The following is an 18919-nucleotide window of genomic DNA, read 5'->3' as shown; positions in this document are numbered from 1 at the left end:
CGGTCACCAGTTAATAATGTAAAAGTAACAAATTTATAAATAGAAATAATTAAACTAGACATATATAAAAACAAGTAGATATACATATACAAATAAGTAAATATACATATAAATATATAAATATAAATATAAATATACATACATATAAATCTATATAAACAAACACAAGTAAATATACATATAACAAGTAAAATATTAACATATATTGTAATCATATAAAAAAAACAAAAAATAAAATATCCTTATAAAATGATAAAATAATTTCAAATTGATAAGAATGATCATAAACAATCATCGTCATGATCAAAAGTATGCGCACATATGCAGCATATAAAACGCGAGAAATTAAGAAAAAGAATATTTCTGTAGAGAATACTAAAATGCCATACTGTATCTCTATTACAGAAATATATATATATATATAAAACAGTTAAAACAGACGTAAAAATACATGTTGGAGAACATAACAATATAACATATACAAAACATAGATATAAAAAATATATAAAAGCATAGAAAAATATATGCAAAAACATATTAAAAACATAGAAAAAGAGAGAGATATATATATAAAGAACATACAAAAAGTACATATGTATAAACATAGAAGAAATCACCCACAAGTAAGCCGTGCTCAAGGAGGTATAATTTCAACTACAACGCTTGTGTGCCATTTTGTTTGCTACTTGTATACCATTTTTGCCCTTCCGGTAAAAGAAAGGTATCAAATGCTTATAATGCACTTTGTTTCGTTCCATATTTAAGAGCATATAAAATTAACAAAAATTAATGTAACCGAACCAAACTATTATATGATATACAGATTATTAATTCAATTATATCGATTCGAATTGTATAATTTGAAAACTTCTATTTGGAAAAAAGGAATTCAAAGAATCATATTCTTAAATGTAAAAACGAATTAAGTGTCGTGTTCTATGTTAATCTTTAGCAAATCACAACGAGAAAATTTATACCTGACAATTTATTGTAATATATATTTCGATAGTAACGACAAGAACGATATTTTTTACAGAAACGAAAAGGTGATTTACGTATCGCGTTCTACGTTAATATCAATTTATCTGTATTTATTAATTTAAAAATATTAGGATAAACATTTTGATAATACGAGGGAACTATATTCGAAAAAACGCTTTTCGTGTCGCGTGCAAATAACGTGGAATTTTCAACGAAAGGAAACGGTGGGAAAATAAGAAATAAGTAGCAATTTTTAACGTTAATCTACGTATTACGATATACATTAACTTTCCGAGCGACCCAGTATGAAATATTTTATCATATATCCACTTTCATCTACCATGAACTATCATCCGTTTTCATTGGAACTACCACTCACCAATAGTTTTACGAACATTGCAAACCGTGTATTTGACAAAATTACGGCTGTCTATTATTGAGACATAATATATCCTTCCGACATAGTATAGGATGGCCATTTTCGTATTAGCAAAGAATTCGTTCTACCATAATAACGCGGATTCCCTTGCAGTTGTACGTTATTCATGTGGGACAAGTTGTAATCGAATTATATCGGTGTTCGTTTCCAATGAGTCCTTTTTATCGTTCATCGCTTTGCAAGAATAAATGTTCATGATGTTTGTGTTAGTACTGTATATTATAAAAATAAAAAATAATAAGTGTTTCCATACATATGTGTCGGTGGATACTTATTGTACGACTAGAAAATAAAAATTTCCAACGAAAGAAAACAGCGAGAAAACTAAAAAATAAGTAGCAACTTTTAACGTTAATATACGTATTATGATATACATTAATCATTTTTATCTAATTATTCAGGGAGGGCTTGTGGGTGCATTTGAGTACAAAATACTGGAAAACAATGGAAAGAAAACATCGTCGCCACTTACCTTTCGTTGATTTCCACATTACCTTCTGCCGTTGATTTGCTATGTAGAAGACAATGGTCGAACAAATTTTCCTGTAACAAACAAGAATTGGTATTAAATTGCTGATATTTTATAATATAGGAATGAATTCGTAAGTAGACTTACATACAACTCTTTCTTTTAGATGAAATCGTTTCCTACCTCGTTTATTTCAGAAATAATAGCTAAATAGGCATATGTAGAATGCGCGTGAATGAAATTTGTTAATAAAGATTATTAATGAAACTGGATAGCAAGGAACGAAAAGAAAAAAATTTTTAATTTTTTACTATATCAATGAAAAAGTTTCGCTACAAAAAATTGCACTAGCTAGAAGTATATCCATAAACCTATATCAATGCACACAAACGAAGCTTAGAACTTGACGGTGGAAAAAGTTTTAAAAAAATATCACATTTTTCCAGTTGAATTTTCATAAAAGCTGCACATACAGAAGACAAGAAATTGAAAGGTAACACCACTTACCTTGTCGATATCGTTGTCGCGCGTTCTCTTCAAGCTCTTTGATGATATAGCTGCAATCGATAATCGACGCAAGTTTTCCTATAGCAGAAAAAATTTAATATTAAATTTCAAACGTAAAAGAAATGAAACAAAATTCTAATAATTTACAATTCGAAAATAATGTAAAAACAAAATATACTAAATTTTTAGTAAAAATAATATGTAAAATTGAGAATGAAAATACTTTCATCACAAGAAGATTGTTCCTTTTACAAATAGGAGATTCGAAAAAATTAACTTTCTGTGTCGATACTTCCTCTGGGACCCTGACATTATAAAAGACCATTGTCCATGCAAACTTGCTTGTAATATACGAAATTTCATATTAAATTTCTTATTTTTTACTAAATATTGAGAGTTCTGGTACACCTACCCACTCGAAAGCTAAAATCACGAAAATCAATTTTTCTATTAAAAATCCACTAATTTATTCCAAAATTTATACATATTCTACATGAAGAATCATTTATTTAATAAACTCACGTGAATTTAGTCAGAATCACTGGACCTAAACCGCGATTATCTTACAAAATCCACGTAAAAATTTGTATTATCCGACTTATTTTATAACAAATACGAAAATATGCAATATTATATCAATTTAAATTAAAATTTTGAAAGATCCGGTAAGATTAATGAGAAAATGTGATCTAAATCAAACTGTCGTAAATCTTCTCTAACATTTTATCGATCGAAAGCCAAGATCCCGAAAATTAAAAAATCTTTAATTTATACCGAAATTTATACGACTCTTACTATAAAAATCATTTATTTAATAAACTTACCTGATTTCAGTCAGGATCACTGTACTTCAGCCGCGATTTTCTTAAAAAATTCACGAAAATGTGACAGCACGATCTTAAAATTATTAATCAAACGTAACGATAATCTCGAATAAGCATAACCGGCAAGCTCCCTCAAACGCCACATTATTCTCCCCACAGGGGGGAGGGGCACTACAGTAGTCAATTATTCATACAAACAATGTAGTTTATCAAAATTGAGCCTTTTATATTTACTTCTCTCTATCTTAAAATAATCTGTCAATCATATCTAGATTTCTAAACCAAGAATTTCTTTTATTTCTTTCGTAATTTTCATTTTATATTTGTATTGTCGCTTACATAAAGTTATGGCTTGATTAGTATCCACCAATCTCCATTGTCTTTTTTAAAAAGCTTGTTTGTGATTGGTTGTTTTTGTTGGCGGTTTTACTTCCGGTGGAGAACATTGTTCCGCGATTCTTTTTAGTGCAATAAAGAATTCGAAGTAATCGGCCATTTTTAGTACGTGATTATAACGATTCTGTGATTTATGTAAAAAATGTTGATAAATTAGTGCAAATTCATCTAGAAAATTGAAATTCTTCTCGTGTTTTCAGTTTTACAGATAATTCTTTAATTTTTTTTTCCTTTTTATTGCGTTTTTGGCACGAAAATGTGACGAAAAATAGATTAACGTTTTGAACGATTAACGGTTTCCATATTAATATAATCTGGAATGATCTAAACACGTAAAAGGTAGGAAGCAGGAAATAGAAAATAAAGAGAATATATTTCTTTGTAAATTTCTTTATAAATTTCAATTAATAAGATCGATCGTGTATTTTTTAAATATATTAATGTCATTGGTTCACAAATTATCACACAGAGAACTGGAGGAAATATACATTCAAAGAATCCATCTAATATTTATATGATACATAGAAAACACCATACTGAGTAAAAAAATTCTAGCAAACATAGGACGAAAATTTAACCATTCCCGAGATATGAGTATTTTTTATCCTAGCAGCATAATTGACTTACTACTGGTTACTTACTACTATATTTATAGAAAGTGTCCCCATGTCCTCTTTCCATTTCTATATACCCTTGACATTTTATAAAGTCGCGTACCATCTCGAAAATTTTACTAAAGTTTTCTTGCTCAGTATAGTGCGTCATATGTACCATATATTTGAATATTGAATGTTTTTTTCCTGAACACCTTGTATAATCATCAAACGTTTGTCATTTTCAAGATGGCTAAAGAAGCAGCGAAAAATAGAAGCCGTCATTAAGCAGTATCTTTTTACAACTCCTTCGGTACGTTTGAAACGAAGAACAAAGGAGCAGTTCATCGAAAGGTAAGTCTTTATTTCTACGACAAGATTCGTATCTTCATTGTTTAGACCTTTCTCGAAATTGATAATGTGTTTTAATTATCGATAGCGTTTTGTGCAAAAGTAGAAAGTAACTTTTTGGAATGACATGAATATGTAATTATATTAGGAAAATGGGATTGTAGAAAAATTAACGCGTTAAATATTAATAATTGTTTTCTTTTAAATTGAATAATTTTTTGTTATAATTTTCTACATTGTTTCTTTAAACAAAGTGAATCAATTTTTATTACATATTTTGTTGTTTCGATTTTACTAGATTATAAATTGTTTGCAGTTACATAACACTCTGCATACATTATACAATCTATACTATTATATCTAACCAAACGCAAACCAAATAAAATCGTGTTTCGCTTGATTGTTTTCAATAGTCTATAATACTTCTAAAAAGTAATGACTGGCGAATTGGACACCCGATATTATTACACGTACCCGAGAAGTTGCTTTCTCTCTGTCTCTCTCTGTCTCTCTTCTTTTATTTCATTTGCTCTTCATATACAACACATGTGGTCTGGTTAGTAAATTGTACCTGACCATGGTTAACTCATGAATGACTTACAGTTTACAGTGCGTTAACACGTTTCATTTGCAATCTTCCTCTAGCCAACTGGCTATTGACTTTTATTGAATTCATATGGTACTTATTAAAATGCAGATTTTTATTCATCTATGATATAGAAAATGTAAAATTACAAGAATGCAAGAAAATATGAAAAATATAATACTTATTGTAATATTCAGTGGATGAAACAAAGTATTACTTAGATTGTGCGTAATTTGTTTCATTACGTTTATAAAGATGCGAATTTTCATAAAAAGCCACAGTCTGGTAATTATGGAAAGAAATTCCAAGAACTTACTACATATTTTTTCCTTGCTACATATTTCTTCTTCCACCTAGATCTTCCAACTTTATGATTTTCATTGATGAATTGGTTCGACCGTGGGTTTTGGATAAACCCATGGATTTGGTGCGTATGGTGGTCGCTGTGGTATAGGATACGCCGTTATGGCGCCTGCTGGGCGGTTCGTTGTTGGTTTTGCATTTATTAAGGCCGCAAACATAGCTAGAGTTGCAATGAAGATAATGATGAGTCTTCTCGTTGAAATCTAGAAATAATTGCAATTTGTTAGAGTTATTGAACATGGAAAATTCATTTAATTTTTCAGAATTTCCGAAACTACTTTTCGGAAGCTTTTTATAATTCTTTCTAATTAGTAATATTCTATGTTTCTTCATACAAAAAATAAACAAATGTCTGATAGTGTATATTACCATTATAGAAATCAGCTGAAAATCTTCTGATGGATATCTTGAATAAATTTTGTTCTTTTTTAAATAAATTTCACAAGTTGCTCTTCAGTTCGTGTTTAAGTATGAACAGGCGATGATTGCAGAAGCTGCAGACCTTTTATACCGGAGAGTTTTTGAGAGGTGGTTGTTAATCTGGGTCAGAGGTCTGCCACATGGCAATACTACCCGTATGAACAAAACAAGGAATTCCCGTTTTCATAGCCGCGTGTCACATACGCGGCTGCTAATTCTCATTCATACATGCTCTTTCATTTATTAGGTTCCTGAAGACACGCTTTCAGGAAATTTAACCGTTTGTATGTGGTAGAGCTACCAATGATTAAAATTCATAAGCTATACATGATTAATAAACTAAAATTTATAATTTCAACCAACCATACGTCTGCGTGTTGGAAACGTTTTTATTGAAATTATACAGTATTAATGTTAGAACTACTGTCGCCTAAAATTCATAACTTAGAAAATGAAAATTGTTCAGGAACAAAATACAACAAACATTTTATCCGTATATTCTAAATATTTTAACAACGAAATGGCTAAAATTCTTCAAAGGATATAGGATCATAAATTTCCAGGATTTATATGGAAAATCATTTATTGTTCGTTGTTACCATTTTGATCGGTTTGGGGCTACTGGAAGAAACAATCCTTAATTTGATACTGCTTTTGTGTCTGACGCGAGATCTTTATCTCCCCTAATATGTCTCAAATTACATAGTTCGACGGTGGAACGTTAATTTTAGCTCGTCGTTCGCACCTAACGTTTTGTACGAATTTCTGATTCTGAATATTTACTACAATGTAAAATATTCCTTTGTCAGTAGGACTAGAATTTTTTGGATTTTGCCGGGCTAAGTAAGTTTTATTAAATTTCTGTTTGAGATGTAAGTTATTTAATATCGTAGAAGTAGCGGTGCAATTTTTTTATACATCTGGATTTTTAATTCTAATTAATTAAGGTGCACGATACACGAACTATAATACATAGATGTTTGGTTTGATCTAAAATAAATTTTTGTAGATATCGTTTGTTAATTCTGAAACGAAAGATATTTACGAAGGATTGGATTAAAAATATGTAATTTTCAAATGTATAATAATTTGGAAATTTTTATGTTTTAAATTAAAAAATATTTACCGGAAATATTTTAGATAAAGCAAGGAATAACAAAAATATAGTTTTTGTTGATTTTCCATTGCCATCATTCGTCGGAAATATAAGATGATAAACAATGATCCTACATCCTTGACACGTTTGGTGTGGACACCTGATGAATAGTAATTAACTAATCGAAAGTTAGACGCAGCATGATTTTGCATTCACCAGATGGTGAATTATCCTCAGATGAGAACAAAAAAGCGAATGTAAAGATCGAAACGAAGTGTAAATATTAGTTGATCAAAGTGCACATTCCTTTTTTGCCATTAGTCATTGATTTGAATATTAAAACAGTATGATGCATGTTTATGTTAAATCTAATCAAACTAACGAAGAAAGAAAAGTATGCAATTCCAATTAATTCGCGTCACTAGACCAATTAATTTGCGAAGCAAACACAACACATTGTAACTTGTGACAATCGTATAATAACAATCGTATAATAACAATCTAATGAAATTTTTCAATATGGTCAATTCGCGTCACTAGGGATTAATTTGTGAGGGAAAAACAATACATTTGAATTATAATATTTTTATATAAATACAATTTATATAAAATATATAATATAAAATATATGATATATAATATATTAACGTATAATAAATACGATGTTGTATATTAAAAATCTAAGGAAATTTCTCAACATGGTGAATTACAAGCTTTTGTATCATTAATTAAAGTTTTCTTCTTTTATACATGTAATTTGCGATGTATGGACTATAGATATCTAGTAATAAAATATTAATCATTGCACTACGGATACTTAAACATATTCACATTTTTATAAACACAGCTAATTAAATATAGGTCTTATGGTTTGCATCAATGAAATCTGAAGAAATTATTCTATACAAAATTTGTGACTCACAGGGGTTTAATAATACAGTATTAATCATTAGACGGCGGAAATTAACAATTAAAGAAAATATACAGATCATGGTTAGTATACGGATCATCAGTACACACCATATGTTTGAATCAAATCTAAGAAAATTTGTTCCCCTAGTATTTTACAAGTATCTCTTTGTATACTACATATCTTTGATTATATTCTATTAGAAATCAGCAGCCTATTAATCATATCTTACAAAATAAAAAGAAAATTAAAACTACATTTGTCTAAGATTCAACCGCATACATTTTCATTTGAAGATCATCTACTTGTGTTTTGTCTCATAGTAGGAGGTATTGAACAGTCAGTTTCATTATCTATATATTCTATGTGTTCTAAATGTGTTCTATTCTTCGTAGAAAATTGAATTATTCTGAAACATAATTAAAGTGAATATATGAATATACGTGTTAGTCTAATAAAATGCTTTATATTTTCATCTTATGAATTTTTTATACTCACAGAATAAGAATTAGAATGGACACTTGAGTGACAAAGGTCAGCCAATAAATTGAGCTAGGTGCTGAGTCTATGGTTGCATTATATAGCTGGGAATATAATATGCCACTGAACAAAGGCACTGCATTATCACAAACTGATAAAATTGCGAATACCTTCCCTGTGAATTACCATGAAAATTGTTAATATGAAATATTAAAATGAAATTGGTAATCTCAAGTTATCATGCGATAAATTATTTGAAAAATTAAAATTTAGCAAAGTTATGATTATATTCAAAATTATAATCGAGGGAAATTATTATTTAAAAAACTTATTCTCAATTTTGCGAGAAGATATCACAATTTATGTAAGTACCTCGCTCGTCCACAGGAACTAGTTTTGAGGTCATTGACCTCAGGACTGGTGCCACTATCGGTCCAAGAGCAGCTACAGCAGCACCTGAAATTATAAAATATGTTTATCGTACAATTATTCTCGAATCTAATTTCCAAAATCTTAATTTATTTTAAAAAACATAGAAATAGAAAATCAATCAAATATTAAAAAAAAATGATAACTATTTTTAGTCGCACTATATTAATTGTTGCATTATGTTAATGAATAATTGTAGTTTCTTATTACCAACATAGAATAATTCTGGTATCTCGGCTAAGACGAATATTACTCTTCCAGAAGCATGAGCAATAGCGCCAATGGCTACCATAATAGTATCCCTAATTCCCATCAGTTTGCTCATTACTGGCACGCCGATTAGCATCGCTAAAATAAAGATAAAGTTACGCCAATGCATTTCAGTGTCGTGATTATTCAATAACTGTTTCTCACAGAGAAAACCACTCTTTCAGCCAGTGAAAGTACTCTAATGGAGAATGCCAACTTTCACTGATATGAAACAGCATGGAAAATATTTGTCTGACTCGATGTTTAGCTTCCTTCAGACAAATTATGATGATTATAATAATTTTTAGACTCTATAATCAGTTGTAAGCTTCTCGCAAATTTTTCGCATTTTATATAGGAGTATTTTTATATAAGAATATAAATTCTTATAAAAATTTGTAAAAAGAAATTGCTAATTGGTAATCAGGCTCAAAACTTGTTCCTATGAAGGAAAAAGGTACATAATATTCGTCATAAATTTTTCAAAGAAAACAAATCTTATCGCAACTGACCTATCACAAAGGTAGCTGATTGGAATGTTCTGAAATTGCTAAATTTTCTCACGTCCCACTTGAATTTCAATTGAGTATACAAGAAACTCATAGGTTTCTCGTCTCTTTGAAAAGTATATAGCATCATGATGACCAGCAGAAGCCACAGGTGAAGCTTTCCATGATTTGGCCTGTTCTTGGTCATTGTCCTCACAGTTGCCATCACGTGTTTCTTATCGAAGTAGTCGGTTAACAAATTAGTACCTGCTAGTGACTGTTGCTGAGGCAGTGTTTGCCACTTTAGTCTAACCAGTGAATACAAAATGGCTAAGGCTAGTAAAGTGGAATTTATGCCGAACATTATGGTATAGGATGATTTGACAACATTTGAGTAAAGATAAGAGCCCAGAGCCACACCTGAAATAAAAAATGTATTATTTACATTTCCTCTCTTTTCTTCTAATATATATTTAATACTTTTACGATCATTAATTTGTCGCTTTTTATTAATAAATTGTGCATGTTCATCATCTACGAGTTCTCTTCTGTCGAAACTTCTCTTCTGTCTGCCATAAAATGGCCAATCTCTCAAGTATCTTGTCATATTGTCCCTCATCGTAAAATATCCATAATGAAGTTAGAATATTTAAGTCTTGTCTCTTTTCATATCTCCATAAACATATAAATTTACATAAACATCCACAATTCATTTATTAATACGTAAGTCTTCAAAATCTTTTCAGAACTAAGTAAAATATAGAATTTCATTTACCAGTAGGCATAGTGCTGAGGTAAACCACATCTAAAATGGTAATCCTTAGGGTTCTTTGCTGAACGGATGATATGTCTGATATATATGCAAAACAGGAACCAAAAATAGCGACATCTCCTCCTAACATACCCATGGGAAGACTCGCTGTATATACTATAGTATTTAGATCCCATGTATCCATCATGGAATTGATTACAACCATGAAAGAATAGATGAACTTTCCTAGTAGCCCAATAATTAGCGGCAGTTTTCGACCACGTCGATCGCTCCAGTTCCCAAAAAATAGAGCTAGTATTATAGGGACTACATGGCCTGCTATGTTATTCCATTGATGGAAGCTTGATACTGTTACCTGAAAATGTTCATATTTTATTTTAGAAAAATATATATAGCGTGTCCCAAGCCTTAAAAGTTAAACCTCATCGATATATTCAAAGTATTTAATGCGTTTGGATCTCTGCCCATATATTTCTACCTCCCACCCGCTTGTCAAGATTCCACTCACATATCCCCTCTTATATCTAACATTAACAATTAAACATATATCTGGATTGGAATTTTTATATAGATGTAGTATGTAAAAATATTTAACAGTATAATAGAGAATTTGTTAAATTTTGTATTCATGGTACAAACCTATTTTGGAATAATATATCTTTATATGACATTTTTTATTATACATTTTGCTTGATTATACCCATGTTTGGCTTATAAATTCTGGAATGCCCAGTATACTAAAATATTCTATCTTTTATTAATATCATTTACTATTAATTTATTTAATAAGCAACATCATATTATATTTTATTAAGAATTTTTCCATTTTGTCACAATGTTATATATATATATACATAAGATTAAACAGTACTCAATTTTGCAATCCCGATACCATTAAAAAAAAAAAAAATTAACATATTTCGATTAAAAAATTCGGGTCTTACAACATCGTCATATTTATCTTACAATGTGAAAAATGTTTGTTCTTCCGAAGTGCTTACATTCTTATCTTAAGTATTACGACAAATATATCGTTCATAAACCTTGTAAAATATATCGTCATTATTGCTTTCTTTCTCTCGCGTTCTATCAACGCAACGAATCTTAAAAATTTTTTTTTAATTATTTGAGCGAGATGGGTTTTAAGATACGTTCCTGCTCTTAATCTTCGCGGCTTTTTTAGATTACACAGTACATGTATTATACATACTTGTACTTTGGTGTTTATCGTCGCATTATCCTTCAGATTAGCGCAAATTTCTTCCGAATAACCGTGATCCACTCGACACGCTTTGTAGACGAAAAAAGCTTGTTCCACGACAGAAGTGATCATGAATGCCATCATGTACAGCCACATCGTTGGCTCTACCGACACTTCCTCCATCCATCTGAAGTATTTTCTCCATTTTTGGCCGGGTATCGTATTCTCGTTGAGGTTCAACTAAGAAAAAAAATATTTTTTATTCGCAATATTCACCATAATCTTCTGGATTTTCGTCGATAAAAAAAGTTCATTCGTTAGTTTTGATGGAGGGACTAAAATAGCGATGGTGGAAATTCCATAGAAAAAATTTGGTAAAATGTGGTCTGAAAAACAGAAGATATTCTCTTTACTTTGTTTTCACTGTGATGCTGTTATCTCGAAATTACATAGCAATTGTACAAAAATTAATGGACTGTTCGACTTACTTGACTTAATTGAATTACTTAATTAAATGCAATTACTCAATTTTATATTGAATGAAATAATTGTATCTAATTAAATCAGTGGATTATTTCTTCAAATTGTACCAAGAAAATAAATAAAAAATCATAGTTGCACGGTGCGATTAGAAAATATTATAATTTAATTTATGAACGAATAAATGGAACGGTAATTCAAGATATTGATCCCACAATTTGAGAACAATAATTCATTCATTCTCTCAGGGATTAAAGATAATTATTACAATGGAATATTTAATAGTGTAAGTTATTTTGAATTGCTTTAAAATAAGGAAGAAAGCCAGTGATAAATATAAGAAATGGGAACAGAGAGGAAACGATAGAGAAATAGAAGTATAATTGATTTATTTACCTCACTGCCCATGATTATTGTTTATTTTAGAATGACGTTCGGTGTCAGAGACAAGCGCGCCAATTGAACCATTTCACGTGATCATTCTGACTTTCTTGCAGCTTGGTATCGCTTACGCTTAGAACTCTACGTCGAGATTCCGATTTCTTGCACTGAGATGGCATAAAAACTGCTAAGATAAGTAAAAACGGTGTCCCCCACTCCTTGCAAAACACCGACCCTCTCTGCAACGAATATCGTCCAATTTCCTTATTAGAACATTTAGCGAACTATAAAATTGCATTAAAAGAGAAAAAGAAAATTTCCGGTAAGATTCTTCATAGAAGAATTTCAACGGCGTAATAATTATTTTCATTTTCAAAATCAAGTTGGACGAGATAATACGTGTTTTCTATAAATCTTCAAGTTAGTCGTAACATCTGAATTAAAATTATTTTCAAACGCATATCTCAAACGATTGTGCCTCTTTCAACGTTCAACTTGAGAGATTACTATCGTTACGTTCTGTCTGGCTCGTTTTGGTTGCGTTGCCGTTAATTTTTGAATTTAGATTAAATTGTAGTATTGTAGTATTGTCTGTTATTTAATGCGATCTGAAATTAAACTGCACGTTTCGGCTAACCTGCTATGCGCAGCAGTACTGACACGGGAGAGGATTAAAGTTGGTGAAAATAAATGTTCGCTTAATCCTGCTATATTATTAGACAAATATTCTTCACAAAAAAAAAAAAAAAAAAATGTTTATTCGTATTCTAATTGGATATTGACAGAATAGTCGTTGAAATTTCGAATGCTCGGAGTTAAAATCGTTCGCAATACGTTTTCGCTCTTATTAATTACAAGATTCTAATTTCGATAGATTTTCGATAGTTTAGAAATTGACAAATACAAACACGTCGATTAACAAGACTAACAAGGATTGGAAACTAATAAAACAAAGAACTAAAAGCTAAAGGACTAAAGAACCTAAAAGCTGAGAGCAAAACTAAGAGCTAAAGGAATTAAGAGCTGAAAAACTAAGGAACTAAAGAATTAAAAAAAACAAAGGAATTGAGAAATTAAGAATTAATCGCTATGAACAAGAAATTACTTGCCAAGAAATGGGAACTGATCGCCAAGAACCAAGGAGTTAATCACCAAGAACTGAGAAAAATAATCACATAAAACTGAGGAATTAACTACTCTAAAACTAAGGAATTATTATCGCTTCTTCTATGCAGCTACGCTTATTTATATTTAGGTCTACCATGGAGGGGTTGTCGTGTGACGGGTTATTCCGCGGGGGTTGTGAGGTTCGAATTCGGTTCATATACAAATTGTTAAAATTTATTTAAATTTCGAATTGAAACCCGCACTCGCGCTATTGGTAGTTTTAGAATACGTTACGGCGCATGCGCAGCGCGGGACGTGACACTATTATTAACTTAGTATTAACCTAAATTAACCACGGCTTAACCCTTCGCACTGGGGAGGAGCCATCGGTTCGTTTCACGCAGTGATTCGAGCGCGCGACCATGTTTGTTTAGGTTTGATTCCTTTGGAACTGGAAGCGTTGATGCCAATGTAATAGGTTCAGTGGGTTACTAAACTTTTTATATATAATCTTACGAAGCGTAGAATGATCGACTTCAATTGGCTATAAGATTTTATTATCTCAAAACAGACCGCGTTCACGGATCGTGCTGTGTCTTCGGCGTCAGTTTAAGCTAGGCAGTCGATGGCAATATTTTCAAATTTGTCGAACCCTGTAAGCGTGGAATGCGACAATAAAAGCTCGGGTCAAGCGAAGACGAGTTTGATTTTTCGTTATTTAAACGATAAAATTACATCTAGTAATGTCTCACATAGAATGCTTGACGATAGAGAAACAGCGATGAAGATAGCATTTGAGATGTAAACATACGTATAATATTAAAGTACAATAGTTTTATATGTTAATTTGTATGTGAAATTATTTTAAGTTAGCTGTAAGGAATACGACAAATATTACGGCAAATCGTCTCCATTTGTTCGATAGGCGAGAAAGGTCTCGAGCGCAAAGGGTTGATGTTAAAATATAAGTCGTATTAGAAGATTTCATTGTTCTATTCCAATTACATTTATATCTATTTTATACTCGAAGGATCGACTTTTGGGAAACCTGATTGGTTACCTGAATATCTATAGATAATCTTAAACGTGTAGAAAAAAAATATATCTTTATTTAATATAATCCTAAACAAACATGATCTTATAGTTTTAATACAATTGTTCAAAGTAATGCGAAAATCATTTTAGAAAAATTAAAGTATCACACACAATCGATATTAACGAACCATCGTCCTCCCAATTTCCCACCATCGATACGCAATTGAATTCTGTGTCTCGTTTCACGTAATTCACTTCCAAGAAATAGCATTCTGTTTCGGTTAAATAACCACTGTCCTTATCATCGTATATGTATCATTTTTTCGATCTACTAAACTCTAACCTTTGAGCGATAATCTGTTTGGAGGAGCTCTCCCCCCCCCCCTCAATGGCCACCGGTCTTACGGGATATTTATATTTGTCGATGATAAAAATAAGCAATTTGTTTCGTAAAAAAATGATATAATACAGAGCCTACAGAAATAGTTTCAGAAGTGCTTTCGTACAAAAAGTGGTTGATAGTGGTACCGACAGTTTTTTATATTAATTAATATAGTCTTATAATGTACCGTATGAAAAAACCTACGTTATTCCACCAGCAACAGAATCGTGTCCTTGTTAGTGGTTCGTCCACTGGTCGAGTTCCTTTTTTACCGACAATATCGACGAAGAAGGTGATGGAGAAAGACGATGGATATTAGAAAAAAGAAGGAAACGTCTTGACCGGTCGTTGACGTGTACTTGTTTTTGCGTTTACGACGATTTCACCACTCGCGTATTTCGACACTCGGAAGTTACTATTTAGTTAACTGTTATCGGTTATCGCAGCTTATTGCGGTTTGTAATTAAAAATGAGAAAGCAACGTTCTCGATAACTAAAAGTGGTCATTGATTTGATATAGATGAGTGGTTTATCTGTATATTAATTCTGATTGTTCAAAATTTTAAGCAATTTTTCAACTTATTCGTAGCAAGACAGATTCGTAATATAACAAAACTTTTCCTGTTGCTTAATATGTACACAGTTGATTAGCGATCACTTAAACGAAATATACTATTGGCTTGGCAACTAAGTGATTGCGGATTCTGTCAATACCGCCTAATGACGATCACTTAGTTATCAAATCAATGCTTACGTAAGAGAAAAATTATTGAAGCAGATAAATAAAATGATTGACGTATTTCTTTTAGTCGTAACAGATAATATTTATGAAAGCGATAGATGCAGTAGAACCTGCGTTATATGAACACCCGTTATGTGGATCTTCCATCGTATGAACAATTCCTATTACAGTACTATATTCAAACATACCAAAAGCGTTTACATGTTTGCTTCTATACGATTTCTACTAATTATAGGTTTAATTACGAACGATGACATAATTAGAATTCATAAAAAATTGAGTTTACAAGACTGCCGTAATATGGTAGGGCAATGTCTGGTCGAGCATGAAAACCGAAACACTGAAGGAAAATGAGCATTGTTATTATAGAATTGAGTGCAAATTATTATATGTAGCCTTGTAATACGAAATTGCTGTCTAACGCAACAGAGCGATACCAATTCTAGTAATTCGATAAAAATTACAATAGCACACTTTATCGATATTTTTATTTATATTAATGTAAATACCATAAAACTAATTGTATCGAAGAAATTATGCGCTTTAGCTGGGAAAAAAATTTCACTGATGAAAAAGGAGGATTGAAAAATATTGTCTTCTTTATTTTGTATTCTACGTGTGAAGTTACTGTTCTATTATGAGGAAGTTGACGCGAAAATTTGTTTACGCCAACACTTTGGTCTCCTGGATGTTTTGAGTTTGGTACTTGATAGTAGCCAATTGCGCAAATCAGAGAGCCAAAAGCAACGTCTACGACTAGGAAATTAAAATAATTCATTGCGGAAGAGAACAATTTACCATAATACTACGAATACTTCGATTTCTTCAAATTTCATAAAACTGTAAGAGCAATACGAGAAAGAAAAATTTAACAGAAGAAATATTGAACAAAGCTTTGAAGCTTCCTTTCGTCACCATGGTGTAAAAGAAATAGAATTTAATCACATAAATTGACAAAGAAATGCTGCGATAATGACATATAGAGTTGACGCAACATTTGTCTTTAACGAGACATTTTATTAACGTACATACACTAGCTAGAAGGATTTTTATATCTTTATTTCCTAATGGAGTGTTGTTTCTTCATCAGATAATATACGTATCATTCTAATAATGACATGTAATTATAAATAATAATACATTTTTATAATACAAAATTTAAATTTTTATTCTAAATTGATCGCTATGTAAATGGTATAAAATATAATGTTGCATAAATATTTTGTGCAATCCTTCTACATATATTGTGTAATAGTATGCTGATTTACCTTTGTCACATGTTCACCAACAACAAGTCCAATGATCCAGTTACACAATAATGGTGGCACAACAACGATAATAGTGGTTCATAAGAAACAATATCTTTCCAATCATATCGTAAATAATAGAAAAGAAAATATATTAGAAATGTATTAAATCATAGTAGCAGCAGTAGCACGATAACCACGTGCCGCTGCTAAGAACTTGAGAACTGCTATCGACCACGCATAGTCAAATAGCACTGTTGCCAACGTTTCACTTCCAACTAGCCCCACGTAACAAGGAACATTTAGCGCGGTAAAGACTAGACTTGATTCAGATTAGTAACTATGTACGCGTAGTTGACTGAAAGAGATTCGATTCAGCCACAGCAATCATTTTCAACTTTCGCATCAACAATTTTACATAATTTTATATTGAGCTATATATAAATGGTACCTTTAGCATAGCTCGAGTGCTATTTCATTTGCACGTTCAGGGATTAATAAATATTGTTCGTAAAAGAGGATTAGAAGAAAGCGCGGGAAGTAGGAAACGGTTTAAAAAATATTATCGCTTTTGAGTGAAATAAAATTGACTCGTGTTGAACTGTAGAAAAGCTAACTACACTTCAATCTCGATGATTTTTGGCTACGTTGTAGAAATCGATATTTTCAATAATTTGATCCTATATACAGGGTGTTCGGGAAATTTAAGGGGCGATTCTTGAAGCGGAAATAAGACGAAAATCAAGAATACAGAATTGCGTTTTCGGCTTTGCTGTTTGGTTATTGACGATTAAAAATCGGCCGAAATATCCCTGCACGCGAGCTAACCTCCTTACACCAACGAAAGAAAGTTGGTTTCAAGCAGCGGGCCGCGCAACGATCCTCACAGCGAACGACACACGAGCGATAGCTTATCTCGTACAAGTTGCAGAGAAGTGAAAAATGATAATCAGATGTTTTGCAAAAGAAATGGCAGATTGAACGTTAAAACTGTTTACTCGTGGAAATCCATAAGAGGTTTGGATGGAATTCTATTGGATTGGCAACTAAGTAATTGCGGATTTTGTCATTAGGTGGTAATGGCAAAATCCGCAATCACTTAGTTGCCAACACTGAATTCTTATTTATAGTAAGCAGCAAAAGTATTATTATTTTTATTAGTTACACTTCTAAATTATATCTGAATTATATATTCGCTAATGTAATATACCACAAACGCATTGATACGAATACCTAGTCAGGTTCGCAGCCAATTAGCTCATATTATTTGCCATATAATTAATAATTATATCAGTTATACATTTCATCGCTTCGCTGTATAGTGATACAATCAGTAATTGTATATCAAATAATACTGATTGCCCGGGTCTCACCACGTGGAGGTGCTGCGAGTGGAAACCCACCCTAACCGCGACCCATCCACCCTCCTTTTGCGCAAAAGAGTCTAAAATTGATTTATCGTCAAATAAATGCTCCTTTTGCTGTGCGTTTGTACAATGTTCGAAACAAACAGCAAAAGGAGCTTCGAGATGAAAAACCGACGCGAGAACTAAACCTGACTAGGACCCGTGCATCTACGAATCTAATCTACCCAACCATAAATCACAGCTACGTAAAAGTCTAAACATCTACTTAACCTGTCTACGTAATAATCTAAATGTAACAAAGGGAAAGGGAGGGGATAATGTCAGAAGTATGAGAGACCTTTTCGCAAGAGATTCGATAGCACAAAAAAGGAGCTTCACGAGAACTGGATTCTACAAAAGACTCCGAAAGAAATTCAATCTGCGAAAGATTAGTAAAATTCTATAAAATATGTGTAATTATCGAAGACACTAAATGATATTCAATCTGAGACAAACTCGTTTGCTGGATTAGTACTTGGAAAGAGAAACTCAGACAGTCTTGAGATGAGAATGTTTTATAAAAAAGTGAAAAATAAAGTAATAATTGTCAATTAAAATAAATTGGTGTTGAGAAATTTTTGGGAA

General features: G+C 31.5%; 1 protein-coding gene and 2 long non-coding RNA genes across 6 annotated transcripts in view; 1 reads left to right on the top strand and 2 right to left on the bottom strand.

Moving 5' to 3' along the window:
* The first annotated feature begins 3810 nt into the window (after positions 1-3810).
* The window catches only part of LOC143303772 (uncharacterized), a 129549-nt gene continuing 114440 nt past the window's right edge, over positions 3811-18919 (top strand). Inside the window, exons 1-2 of the long non-coding RNA XR_013060400.1 lie at positions 3811-3955; positions 4459-4563. This is a non-coding gene — a long non-coding RNA (uncharacterized LOC143303772). The remainder of the gene's footprint in view (positions 3956-4458; positions 4564-18919) is intronic.
* LOC143303770 (uncharacterized) lies at positions 4738-6008 on the bottom strand. Its single transcript, XR_013060399.1, has 3 exons — positions 5879-6008; positions 5463-5712; positions 4738-5269 (listed from the first exon to the last, which is right to left on the bottom strand). It is a non-coding gene; the product is annotated as an uncharacterized LOC143303770 (long non-coding RNA).
* On the bottom strand, positions 7595-17171 carry LOC117154409 (putative peptidoglycan muropeptide transporter SLC46). 4 transcript variants are annotated; one of them, XM_033329366.2, is made up of 9 exons: positions 16950-17170; positions 12431-12654; positions 11564-11794; positions 10357-10708; positions 9606-10001; positions 9055-9192; positions 8788-8871; positions 8434-8590; positions 7595-8344 (listed from the first exon to the last, which is right to left on the bottom strand). In XM_033329366.2, the coding sequence occupies exons 2-9, from the start codon at positions 12440-12442 to the stop codon at positions 8233-8235; spliced, it is 1482 nt and encodes a 493-aa protein (XP_033185257.1). In that variant the 5' UTR covers positions 12443-12654; positions 16950-17170; the 3' UTR covers positions 7595-8232. The 4 variants fall into 4 exon arrangements, 3 of the variants coding, with proteins under 3 accessions (XP_033185257.1, XP_076481690.1, XP_033185258.1); XM_076625575.1 differs by lacking the exon at positions 16950-17170 and adding an exon at positions 15144-15161; XM_033329367.2 differs by lacking the exon at positions 7595-8344 and having other exon boundaries at positions 8430-8590.

The sequence above is a fragment of the Bombus vancouverensis genome, chromosome 16 (assembly GCF_051014615.1).
Source record: "Bombus vancouverensis nearcticus chromosome 16, iyBomVanc1_principal, whole genome shotgun sequence".
Taxonomy (NCBI): Eukaryota; Metazoa; Arthropoda; class Insecta; order Hymenoptera; family Apidae; genus Bombus; species Bombus vancouverensis.
The sequence above is the reverse complement of the archived record's forward strand: the minus strand, read 5'-3'. Positions and strand labels throughout refer to the sequence as shown.

Excerpts from the sequence above, each read along its gene's own strand:
- LOC117154409 (XM_033329366.2), bottom strand. Across the intron at positions 8,872-9,054 it reads ACCAGAATTATTCTATGTTG|GTGCTGCTGTAGCTGCTCTT; the intron begins GTAATAAGAAAC and ends TTATAATTTCAG. Across the intron at positions 8,345-8,433 it reads TCCATTCTAATTCTTATTCT|AATAATTCAATTTTCTACGA; the intron begins GTGAGTATAAAA and ends ATTATGTTTCAG.